Raw genomic sequence first — 13047 nt, 5'->3', positions numbered from 1 at the left:
AGTAGAAAAGTTAGAAATAATTGAACCCCGAAGACACTGTGGAAAGTGACACCCTACCAAAGCTTTGCATTGAGGCCACTAAACCCAGAAGAGACTGATGACAGTAAAACAGCAGAAAATGGTGGGTTTTGCTTTATTGACTATGCACCTCCACAACTGGGGAGCTGGGGCTGTAAACACTTCTGTGGACTGGTAAAGTTTTAGTTCTCATTTACAAGTCTCACTTATAACTTAATGTTTTGCTATCTCAAGGATTCCACTGTTAGAAAAGAGACCAAACTTTTGTCACCATGGTGGAGGTGAAGTGTCTGAGTGATGACGAATTACAGAATGAACTCGACAAACTTGGATTTTCACCTGGCCCAATACTACGTACGTATGCGGCAATTATTAGAGACTACTCAATGATTACTTGTGAGCTAACTCCAAAGGCTGAAAATTATTTGTAGTGGAAGGAACATATGCAAGAAAAAACATTAAAATAGAAATAGAAAAGATTTTAAAACCCAGAAAACCATATAGAAGGAAGAGACCATAAGTAACTCAGTTCTTATTCACAGATTAGTGAAGAGAAAGTATTGGTATTTTACAATCGTGAGAAGCTGGTTACTCTTGATTGCATCACCCTGGGCTCTTTTTACATTTCTAGAATGTGCACCGTGTTAACTGTTTATGTCCTTGTCCATATTTCCCATAAACGGTATACAACTTTGTCAGTCTTGTTCTCCGATGTCCATGAAACCTAACTCTGTGTCCAGTCCACAGAAGTCCCACCTTAAGTGTTGGTGGGAGGAAAGGAGTGAGTCCAGTAGGTATGGGGTCCATCTTATTGTAAAAGCCACAATTTCCCAATAACGTAAGAATAAAAATCTAAGTTGTGTAATATTTTGAACCCAGTGAGATCACATACACAGAGTGACTTAACTGCTGTCCACATTCTTTCTCAGCTTCCACCAGAAAAGTGTATGAAAAGAAGCTAGTGCAACTGTTGGTCTCAACTCCCTGTGCACCACCCAAGAAGAATGGACCCGGAGAACTGGACAGAGCTCAGGACAATGACGACAGTGAAGGTACCATCAGAATCTGAACTGTAGCTAGCAGCTGTGCACTTATTCACACCTTGTGCAGTACAATATATGCAGCCTTAAATGATAGGCCAGGTGACCTGCGAAATATCCCTGTGGCCTGTTTGCACACAGAGCCAAAAAATAGGCCCCTGGACTGCAAAAGGAATCTATTAACTCCATATCTACAGCCATGCCAGTGACTCAGTGGGTGGACTGTTGGAGAAAGGACTGGTCCATTTGCACATTCTGTTACTAATCAGAGCCAACTCTGTATTTGATTTTTAAAACCAGAAGTTCCGACAGGTAATTTCCTAGTCTCCTTTGAGGTCTCAACCTCTGCTTTGCCTCAAGCAATAAATGTGACAATCATTTTCTTCAGACTAAATGATGACACGTCCATTCAGACATATGAACCAGATCGTACCTCCCCAAAGTCCTCCTGTGCCTCCTGCCTTCCTGACTTGATAGGGGTTGACCACAACTGGTCTCTTCCAGGCTCCAGGGTGGGTAGGGAGTGGTGAACTCTGGGATCCGTGGTTTTTCTTTTCAGGGGCCCCTGCCCCCTGGGTACAGTTCTCCTGTAGGAATGTCTAGTTTAGGCTCTGAGGAGGCGGGCTTTAAGAGTCCCACAATGCATGCTGAGGCTTTTTTGTTCAGTAGACATTTATTAGGAGTCCTATGTGAACCACAGTAAATTGAAAGGAACTTTCATTCATTGAAGGCCATCAGTGCATTTCTGGCCTAACATACATTATCTCATCTAACCTTCACGATACTTAGGTGAAGTTCAGAGAGTCCAAGTAACTGGCTTAACATATAGCTAGGAAGTGGCCCCAGAAAATCAGCTCCCAGTAGAATGTGCCAAGAAGAGCAAGGCCCATCCGTCTTCATTATCACTACGTGTCCAGGTCCTGGAACAATGCTGCGCACACAGCAGGAAGTCACTCTACACCTTTCTCATAATTTCCATTATGAGGATGAACATATGACATTTTTGTCTATATCTGACCTACAAAAAAATTGCAATTTCATATAGTTCAAATTAAGAACTCAACAAACAATGTAAATGCCTGGGGCCCCCGAAGAATCGCCTGAAATACCTGGTGTTGGTGGTGGCGCAGACCCTGAGGCTTTCCCTGAGCCTGGCATGACCTCATGGAAATGGCAGCAGAGTTTGGGGACAGACCTCACTGGCCCCTAAGCAGACTAGTTAGCATGGGGATCCCTCAGGACAAATGGCTACTGCAGAGTTTTTCTGGAGGTGGGATGTGTTCAGAGTCTTGACCCAGATCTGGGGCTGCCTCTGTTCCCTGCCAGAGACAGGAGCTGAAGCCACCTGACCAGCCCTCTGATGAAATGCAGTGTCAGCCTAGAAGATTCCAGAGAGGAAGGCTTGCACGCTCACTGCTCATGACTGCCCAGGACTGCAGGTCAGAGCTACACAACCAAGCTGCTGTGTTCTCAAGCCAAACCGTCCAGGTTCTCAGCAGGCAGGTTCTCCACAGAGGTGCATTTATGCAAGGTCTAGGAGGGAGCTCGGAGAAGGCAATGGCAAGCCACTCCAGTACTCTTGCCTAAAAAATCCCATGGATGGAGGAGCCTGGTAGGCTGCAGTCCGTGGGGTCGCTAGGGGTCGGACATGACTGAGCGACTTCACTTTCACTTTTCACTTTCCACTTTCACACATTGGCGAAGGAAATGGCAACCCACTCCAGTGTTCTTGCCTGGAGAATCCCAGGGACGGGGGAGCCTGGTGGGCTTCCGTCTATGGGGTCACACAGAGTCGGCCATGACTGAAGTGACTTAGCAGCAGCAGCAGCAGGAGGGAGCTGGACCTTCGGTTTGCAAGCTCTGCTATTACTTTACTGTTCACCCAAAACTAGCCAACTGCAGGCAATCAGGTCAGAGTAGAAGCTCTGGTTCAGTCCTACTCTTGTAATGCAAGAGTCAATGGCCAGTGGGTAGTACAAGTAGAAAGCCTGCTTCTCAAGGTCAGGTCTGAATTAGACATTTGAATCTGCCCATTGGAGGAGTTTCATAGACCCTGGTGCCGTTAGAATTCAGGGGTTGTCATGGAATTCATGAGGTCTTGTGGACATTCAGCCTTGGGCATTTCACAGAAGCATGCAGTCCTGGGGTGGGGTTGTGGTGGAGAGGGTAGGGCAGCACCAGACCTGAGGCTGAGCATTCAGTTCAGTTCAGTTCAGTCGCTCAGTCATGTCCGACTCTTTGCGACCCCACGAATCGCAGCACGCCAGGCCTCCCTGTCCATCATTAGGTCGTCCAAACAATGAGTGGATCCGGTTTTTCTTGTTCTCACTCACTGTGCTGGCATTCGGTGGGTCTAAACCTCTTCAGGGGCCTCCCTGATGGTTCAGGGGGTAAAGTGTCTGCCTGCAATGCGGGAGACCTGGGTTCTATCCCTGGGTAGGGAAGATCCCCTGGAGAAGGAAATGGCACCCCACTCCAGTACTCTTACCTGGAAAACCCCATGGACGGAGAAGTCTGGTGGGCTACAGTCCATGGAGTCGCAAAGAGTCAGACAAGACTGAGAGACTTCACTTTCACTTTTCACAACCTCTTCAAACATCCCAAATATTTTTGACTTGGAGGACTCGTATAAAATCCTCTGCAAGAAAACCTCTGCTGCATGTCCAACAGCACACAGTTGCTCCAAGTTGATCAAAACAATTTCCACCAACTGAAGCCGAGAGTTGATTAACAAACACCTTTTCTGCTCGTGGCGGTTTCCCTGATTTTAAAGCCTTTTTAGCACAGGTCAGGCCTTCCCTCCCCTGCGTGCTCCTTTGAATATGGGACAAATTCTGCCCTGTCTTGACAATCAGAGATGCGTGAGGCTTCCAGCCACTTTGAAGGGGCAATGACAAGACCAAAAACACGCCCAGATGAGCAGCCAGCTCCAGCTCTGCAGCGTGTTTCTAGCAGAGGCACACAAAGACGACCGCAGCCTCCCAGGGAGGAACCCGCGCCGTGCTCCCAGGGGAAGGCTTGTGTGTTCCACCAAGGCCAATGCAGAATTTCCCCTCAGAAGGCGAAATGAATTTTCTTCCCCTCACAAGAATCTTTTGCCCTGTGATTGAGAGGATTCACTCCTGTGATTGGTGTGTATTCCCTTTGCTAGCTTGTATGTTCTCATGGCCAATTTTCCTTTTGTTTCCCATGATCCAGAGTTTAATGCCACTATCATTTTGAAACGAAATATCACACCCTCATCAGAAAAAAGCAAGGGACCCAAAAATGTATGTACGATTCTAATGCATGAATACTTTTACGCATATATTAACTATAGGAAATAGCACTTTTCATGTGTAGTAGCAAAGGAAATAGCTAGTCTGCTAAACTCAGTTATAATGGTAAACTCCTAGTTTTTAAAAAGCCCCTGTTAATGCAGGTTTCTGTTTTGTGAAACTATTTCCACATCCCAGCGCAGGGCCCAGAGTAACAGTGTCCTCCCACCCCTCCCTGAAGAGCCACCCTCGCTCCCTCCAGCTGTCGTCCCCTGGCTCTCCCGCCAGTGGCCACACGTACACCCACAGTGAGCGTGGGGTCAGTGTGAGTTCCCGTGCCCTTCCCTCTGTCCCCCGGACACCAAGGTCTGCCCTCCACCCTCGCCACCACCAAGGCAAGCAGCCGGTTGTGTGGGAGTCACAGGTTTGGGGAAGCCCCACTGGTTTAGCAGCCCGGCCTTTCCACTTGCTGGTTTTGCGACTTGAACAGACCTAGGCCTCCCCGAGTGCAGCTGCCGGTGATGCAGGGTGACTGGGAAGGGAAAGGCTCTCAGCCTTGGACCTGGAGCACCCTTAGGCCACGTAATGAACTCCGGGCCATCAACTCTAGAGACATTTTCTCAGCCTTCTGACCACTGTCCCTCCTTGCTGAGAGATACATGTTTCCTTAGATTTTGGCAGCCCTGTCCTCTCTCGGTTCTTGGTTCTGGCCTTTTCCTGTTCCGAGCCGGGTTTTTGTCTGTTGGCCCCTCCAGGCGGGGGGTCCAGTGCCTGAGTCTGTCTTCAACCACTTCCGTCTCACTCCGCGTCTTTTCCCTTTCTGTCTCTTCCCCTCCAGCTTCTGTCTGGGGTGTCTCTACATGGCCTCCACAGGGAACCCTCTCCTAGGCTTGGGTCTGCATATCCAGCTGCCTCCTGTCCTGGAGAGCTCCTTCCTTCTCCTTCTCCTCCCCGTCCTTCCTTCCCCATTTCTCACATTCACCCAATAAATGCTCGTAATCACGGACATTTCACAGATTAGATAGGTGTGTTTATAACTCCCCCCTCGGTTATATTCCAGCAGCTCATTCTCACTCACCCCAGCCTCCATCTGTGGCCTCTGCTCATTCTGATGGCTTCTCTGCCTTCCCACTGCTCCAGCTCAGAACCTGAGTTATCGTGGGATGTCCACAGTCCTCAGCTTCCTACACATACATCATTGCCGAGTCCCGTGGATTAGAATTATATGAGTTTTGTTTTGTTTTTAATTATCCCTCCTTCTCTCTCCACTGCTGCTATGTTGGTTTGCATTCATCTACTTTTTTAAAAAATTTGAACAATTGCAAAATCTTTCTAACCGGCCTCTTCCTCAGACTTTACCCAAGTCAGGTTCAAATCTACCAGTAGAGATTAAATCATATTACTAATTTGCCTGGAGACTTTAGAACAAGATGCAGGCTTTTTCTACACCATGAGGAGACACCAGTGTCTCCAGTAACTTTATCTCCCTCATCATCAGACTCAACCGTAATTCCTTGTTTCTGCACCTCTCACACTTTCTTTCCACAGACCTTTGCCTCAGCTTTTCTTTTTGCATGGAATTCTTTTCATTCTCCCACCTGCTCCCCGTTTTCCTTCCTGTTAAAATCCTGTGATGATTTAAGGAATATCTCAAAGACCAATGCAATGCATCCCTTTGCAGTTGCCTTGTGTCCGCTTCAGTGGCTGTCACAGGCTCTTGCACATAGTAGGAGCACAAAGCTCACTTCATCAAATCTACCGAACAGTTCTGTTGACAAAGTAATCTAGTATGTAGACTACTTGCTGAGTTTTAATACCAAGTGAAAAGGAGCCCCCACGTAAACACTCTTGCAGTACACTGTAGCTTTAATTTCACATTGAAACATAATTCAAATTTGATGAAGAGATTCTGATATGTTACAAATTTTCTAAAAGGATTTTTAAATTCTTCTAAATGGCTCATTAAAGGAATCCTTTTCATTCAGTAAACCTCATTTCCACAAAAAAGCCTTTTGTATAGTTCCTGCAAAGTTATTTACAGGAAAGATAGCAGCCTGAGTATTTAAAATGCATCAGGTGGGACCAATGTCCTTCACACTTTGCTTTACGGAAACCCGAAATAAAACATGTCAATATTTTGAATCAGCAATAGAATTTAATAGAAAGTTTGTGATGGCATAAGATGTTTTGATCTGAAGGATTTATATAACCCATTTTGATTCTCAGAAAGGCCCCAAGCCATCTTTACAATTTTAAGTCTGAAAGTAAGTGTAAATAAGCACTTAAATTTCCATGTAAAAGGTGGTAGAAAGTGTGCTTATTGAGACACTTGTCGAACACCATAGACTTTAATTACTTAAAAGCAGTGGTCTGTACCTAACAGTCCTCTAAGTACCTGCAAGGGTAGTGTTTACATTTCTCTGAAACACCAGTGAACACACATTTCCCTCTTATTTTAGTAGATTTCTAGGGGAATACAAACCACTTTGAGATTTGGATTGTGTCAATTTCCGGACACTTGTTAATACTATATGTGTGTGTGTTTTATCAAGTCACATATATGGCCCATTTGATTTTGATTACAACTACCAACAAAGCCAGGTGAACATTTTTAATTGAGTTTTTCCCATCAGATATACTCTAGACACAGTTTGTGCTTCCACTGATGGAGGAATGAGTTAAGCCAATGTGTATAACTCAAGCTGTAAGTCCCCTTCTCCCAAAGAGGTAAAAATAGTGTTCGGAGGGAAGTAGGGAGGCAACGCAATCTACAGCACTGAGGTTGCATACAGTGGGGTTTGAGGAGGGTGGCCATATAATTTATTATCCCTAACAGGATGCTTCTGAGAAAGAAACCAGAGGGATGCTGAAATAGCAGGAGTAAAAACAGGGCTGTTCTGGCAAAACAGGGCATATGGTCACCCTGGGTTTGGGAATGGTTCCAAAGGGTGACCTGTTTGTGCATGCACGCGTCTGTGGGCGGGGTGGGGGGGGCTGCCGTGTGCAACACCCAGAGGGCAGCTGGCCCTGGAAGCTGTGTGCTCCTGGTCCCATCTCGGTGTCTCCTTATTCTCTCCCCGGCAGAGCGTGCTCTTTTCGGCCAGAATCCCCGTTCATTCTGCTCTCCCAGCCTGGAATGCCTTCTCATCTTGCCGCCTCTCCTACACTGCATTCCACCAGGAGTTTCTCCTAATGTGCTCTGTGGGTCTGGTTCTAGGAATCTACATTTTCAAGCAACCCCTACTTCCACCCTCTGCCCAGGAGAGTTCCAGGCTGTGAACTTTAGAGGGTGAAAAACTATCTGAATCCTCTGTTGAGTTCAATGCCAGGCATATGTGGGCTGGGGCAGTTACTCAGTCCCTGTCGCTGACCTGCAGGGACGCCTCCCCCTGCACTGACAATGATGGTCTGGCTCTCTGGCCTCCTCGTCTCTGCAGTTTCCTTGAAACACCTTAATGTAGTCTCTAGAGAGACAGTGCTTGGGTCTGAGCAAAGTAATGACCGTCTAGGGGTTCATGACCACAGAGCTTCTACCGGGTCTCAGCATGTGAGTTAGCGGCTACCTATATTTCTTAACTGTATATAGGACATATACAGTTATGCACCCTGTATATAGGGTGTTGTGCTAGACCTTCTTTAGGAAGAAAATAGGTGCAAAAGGAGCCATAGTTTTTGTCTTGCAGAAATTTAAGTAGAGCTCTGGAAACATGCATATTATCACATATGAAATGAATCGCCAGTCCAGGTTCGATGCATGATATAGGATACTAGGGGCTGGTGTACTGGGATGAACCAGAGAGATGGGCTGGGGAGGGAGGTGGGAGGGGGGTTCAAGATGGGGAACACATGTACACCCGGGGCAGATTCATGTAAATGTATGGAAAAACCAATACAATAATGTAAGGTAAAAAATAAAGAGATTGAAATTAAAAAAAAAAAAAATATGGACTCTACCACCTGGGTTCACATCCCAGTGTTCTGCTACTAACTTGGACAAGACACTTGCCCCCTCTGTGTCTTTGTTTTTTCATCCATAAATATGGATGATAATAATCTCAACTTCATATGATTTTGTAAGGATTAAGTTGGACCGGGTAAAATAGAGAAGTGATGCTGTATAATGAGTTATATAAGTACAAATAAATAATATTCTTATCATTGATATTATACAAAAAGCATGAATTTAATTATCTGAGATACAAAGCAATATACTTAGTGAAAAATAATATAATGGAAACGGAATCTTCAGTATTGAACTCCCAAGTGCCATAGAATGTGATTTACAGTTGCCTACAGGTGATGTTAGTGGTAAAGAACCCGCCTGCCAATGCAGGAGACTCAGGAGTTGTGGGTTGGATCCCTGGGTCTGCAAGATCCCTTGGAGAAGAACAAGGCAACTCACTCCAGTATTCTTGCCTGGAGAATCCCATGGACAGAGGAGCCTGGCAGGCTCATCAGTCCATGGGGTCGCAAAGAGCGGGCATGACTGAAGCGACTTATCACATCACACACAAATGTATTTATATAGTTAAATATACAGATATAATTAAAGATTGCTCTCTGTGAGTGCTGAGTGTTGAATGAGGCAGATCAAACTTTAAAAAAAATGGTATATGTGCTCTCTCAGTACATAGGATTCCTTCTTCTCAATCTTAGGTTTAAATCTATCCCCTGCCTCTTTAAACATTTTTTGAATAATTTATTTTGAGTTAAGTTCAAACTTGGGGAAAGTTGCAAGAATAGTATTGGGTTAGCCAAAAAGTTCGTTTGGATTTTTTCATTACATCTTACAGAAAGACCCAAAAGAACTTTCTGACCAACTCAACAGAATTCCCATATCCCAGAAAATCCAATGGTTACCTTTTACTGTGTTTAAAAAAACTGAACTATAGTTGATTTACAATGTTGGTTAGTTTTAGTGATTTAGTTTTTGTGTATATACATATATGTGCCTTCTCCTTGTAGGTTATTACAAAGTATTGAGTACAGCTCCCTGTGCTATATAGTACGTCCTTAGTGTGCGTGTGCGTGCGTGCGTACATGCGCATGCGCATGCGTACATGTGCGCGCGCGTGCGTGTGTCCCACCTTTATGTCTTTCTGAATCACTGCGAGAAAACCGCAGTCATACAGTCCCAATATAGCAGTGTCCAGCACATGTTCTGCCTGCCCCTAAGGGATTCTTTCCCACATAATCACTGTGTAACACGGAAGTGCACGTTAATTCAATGCTACCAACCAATGTTCAGACCCCATTCAGATTTCACCAACTGTTCCGATTATGTCTTCTGGTTTCTGGCCCAAGGCCAGTCCAGGAACACGTGTTGCCTGTAGTTGTCAAGTCTTTTCAGCTTCTTCCAATCTGAAACAGCAGTGCCTCAGTCTTTCCCTGTCAAATGTCCTTGACTGTTTTAAGGAGAATAGGCCTTTCATTTTGCAGAGTGATTTTCCTTTTGACTTTCATTCAGGCCGTGTATCCGGGCAGGAATTCCTCAGAAATGGCGTGCTCTTGTCATTCTGTCCCACTGCTGGTAAATGCTAACCTTAATCACCTGGAAAAGTTGGTGTCTGGCAGGTCCCTCCATAAAGCTATCATTTCTCTCTTTGGAACTGAACAGAGTTTTGAGGGAAAACATTCTGAAATGATACCTCATCAAACCAAGTATTCATTAGCCCAGTATTCAGAAATGACTGCCTAATTCAACTTCTATCATCAGGATGGCCCATTGAAAGTTTTTATTTCTATTATTTCTTCTATGTTTATTAGTTGATATTTTACTATAAGGAAGACTTTCCCTTCACCCTCACTTATTTATTTGTTGGTTAGTTGGTTTGGTTTCCCTGGTGGCTCAGATGGTAAAGAATCTTCCTGCCATTGCAGGAAACGTGGATTCAAACCCTGGGTTGGGAAGGTCCCTTGGAGAAGGAAATGGCAACCCACTCCAGTATTCTTGTCTGGGAAATCCCGTGGACAGAGGAGCCCAGTGGGCTACAGCCCATGGGGTTGCAAAGAGTCAGACATGACTTAGCGGCTAAATAACAACAAGGGGTGACTAATATCCCACATGCAGTGCAGTGAAAACAATACAAAACAAACAGAAAAAGACGTGCTCTTTTTGACATGTGCTCATCTTTCCTTGAGCATTTCCTTAATTTCTGAAACATAACAAGATGTTTCAGACCCATCTTGTGCTCTTTCTGCCCCAGGAATGCTGGCTCCTTTTACTGCAGAATGATATTAAAAAACCAAGATCTTCAGTGAGCTCGCTGTTACTGGGGAGTCGTTGCTTCCAGGCCCTCAGTGGACAAAGCTAGAAAATGTTTGTTTCTATGTACACATAGACTTATGCATCTGTCACTATTTTCATATCTCTCCATATACACATTCTAAAAGTATGAGTCCATATTGACTTTCGATTAAAATCCAGCATTGCAGTGTTCTTTCTAACCTTTCCCCTTCCTGTGTTTGTAAGTCGCTTCTCTGACAGGGAAAAACCTGCCTTATCCTCAGTGTATTTACATTTTTGTTTAATTTCCTAATTCTCTCAGCATAAGCAGTTTCACAGTCATAATAGCCAGCTCCTCACTGCACAGCCCCCATCACTACTGCCTTGACCCTGGACTTGCCAACACCTCCATGTGGCCCTCCCCTTACTGTCTCTCTGTCCTGGGACAGAGGGCACACAGAGCCTCCAAGCTGTTCTCTCCCCTTCCGCTCCTGATCTTCACCCATCAGGTGTCCCCAAAGTCCCCCATACACACAGCCCCCGGCGCCGTGTCCTTGGCCTTCAGGCAGACTGGCACTCAGTCCTGTTCCCCCTCCCATCTTCCAGTGCAGAACACACAGACGATCTGGGGAAGGAACAGGAAAGGAGAGAAAGCTTCGTGTCTTTTCCGTTTCTGATTCTGAGGGGGCTTCGTGTCTTTGTGCCAGGACTTTCACAGGACTTCTGCTCTGTGTCTCAGGTGCTATTGCTGCTGATAATAGGCCTTGTAGGCCTGTAATTATCATGCACAGAGCCTACCCCAAGCGCTGCAAACAGAAGGCCCTGTCTACTGAGGGAATATGCTGCTCTTAAGACTGCCATTAAGTGTGTGGTTTGAGTTGCATCTAAAGATTTTAGGAGACCATAGTTTCTTAATTAATTGAGAAACATCCTTATTCCCAGTAATAGTTGTATATTCAGTTGAGTCAAAGTGAAGAGTAAATTGCATATTCTATAACTACTTAATAAGCCCTTTGTTCTTACCTATGACATGTGCTAATGGGAGCTAAATGCCATCTTTACAAGGAATGTAATTTAACATTGTTCTTCTAAAAATACTGACCTCCCAGTAGATATGCTTAATAATCAATGTGCCTTTATCTTATTTTTTCTGCCTTTATCTTATTGGTTACATGCTGGTTCTTTCTATAGAGTAAAACACAGTTTTTGAAATACAAGAGCTGCAGGAAGAGAGTGAAACCAAACTCTGATTATAGTAATTCTAAGTTGATAATAAAAGTAAACATTTTATTTTCATAAAATAGAATTATGAGCAGTGGTGGTCTTTTTCTATAGGAAAAATATGTATTTTGTTTAGAATGTACATCTTTCCATTACCTTTCATCTAAGAATATAACCACACCAACTTTAACTAGTTTATAATTTGCCTTATGAGTTTATATATATGTATCCATTGGGGGGATAGGAATTACTCACACGAGGATACCTGAGTTATTTTAATTTCTTGGGACTTGTTAGGGCTTTGTGAGCACCAGAAACTATTCGTCACAATTCATGAGTCTAGGAATGATTTACTAGAGATAATTGTTGATTATGGAATTTCCTATCTGAAAGGTTTCTTGGAGGAGGCTATATTGTTCATCTTATAGATGAAGTAACAAGCAGAGAGGGGATATGACTTGCCCAAACCACACAGAGTTAGAAGAAAAGTTGGAATAGAATTCCAGCCTCCCAATTTCCCTTCTATTGCCCTTTCCAGTATATCAAGCTTTCAAAGGGGCGGAAAAACAACCAGGCACCTTAGTAGTGAAACAGCTCCCCCCAGTGTCTCTTTTGTTTGTATCGCAGAAGGACTCCATGTTCACCCATGGAAGCAAAGGCTTTCTTTGTAAAGAGAGGCGTTTGTCATCCATCCTTCCATTCACTCATTAAACCATGCTACAGATATCAGGAGAGTTAAGATGGGCTGCCATATATGCATATGGGTACCCGGAACTTTCCCAAGTGGACAAAAAAATTCAAACCTGAAAACCTTTTTTTGACATTTTGTTACGAGTGAACTCCAGGAGTTGGTGATGCACAGGGAGGCCTGGCGTGCTGTGATTCATGGGGTCGCGGAGAGTCGGACACGACTGAGCGACTGAACTGAACTGATCTTATGCATCTAAAAAGGTATAGAGACTCACATGAGTAGTTAGAGTCCCATTCCAGAGATTAAAAAAAAAAATCATTTCTAATTCAGTTGAAGACTCCCTGACCGTATTCCCTTCCTACATTTCCCCAAGGTAGCCACTAACCTGAATTTTCTACCTTTCATTCTTTTCCTTTTCTTTACAATATACACAAACATTAGTTTCTCATGATTTTGGATTTTATTTAGGTTATATCACAATGTAAGCATTCTTCCGTGGTGGTGGTGATTTAGTCCCAGAGTCGTGTGCAACTCTCTGTGACCCCATGGGCTTTAGCCTACCAGGCTCCTGTCCATGAGATCTCCTAGGCAAGA

General features: G+C 44.5%; 1 protein-coding gene across 1 annotated transcript in view; it reads left to right on the top strand.

Annotated features, from left to right (window-relative positions):
* The first annotated feature begins 257 nt into the window (after positions 1-257).
* Positions 258-13047, top strand: part of LEMD1 (LEM domain containing 1) — a 29638-nt gene continuing 16848 nt past the window's right edge. Inside the window, 3 exon segments of the mRNA XM_088845005.1 lie at positions 258-372; positions 948-1070; positions 4257-4327. Coding sequence (XP_088701131.1) covers positions 291-372; positions 948-1070; positions 4257-4327 — 276 coding nt within the window. The 5' untranslated portion in view covers positions 258-290.

Source organism: Moschus berezovskii, chromosome 17, assembly GCF_049115385.1.
Source record: "Moschus berezovskii isolate FMDL1 chromosome 17, NW_MosBer_1.0, whole genome shotgun sequence".
In the NCBI taxonomy this organism is placed as follows: domain Eukaryota; kingdom Metazoa; phylum Chordata; class Mammalia; order Artiodactyla; family Moschidae; genus Moschus; species Moschus berezovskii.
This window is presented reverse-complemented; position numbering and strand designations above follow the sequence as displayed.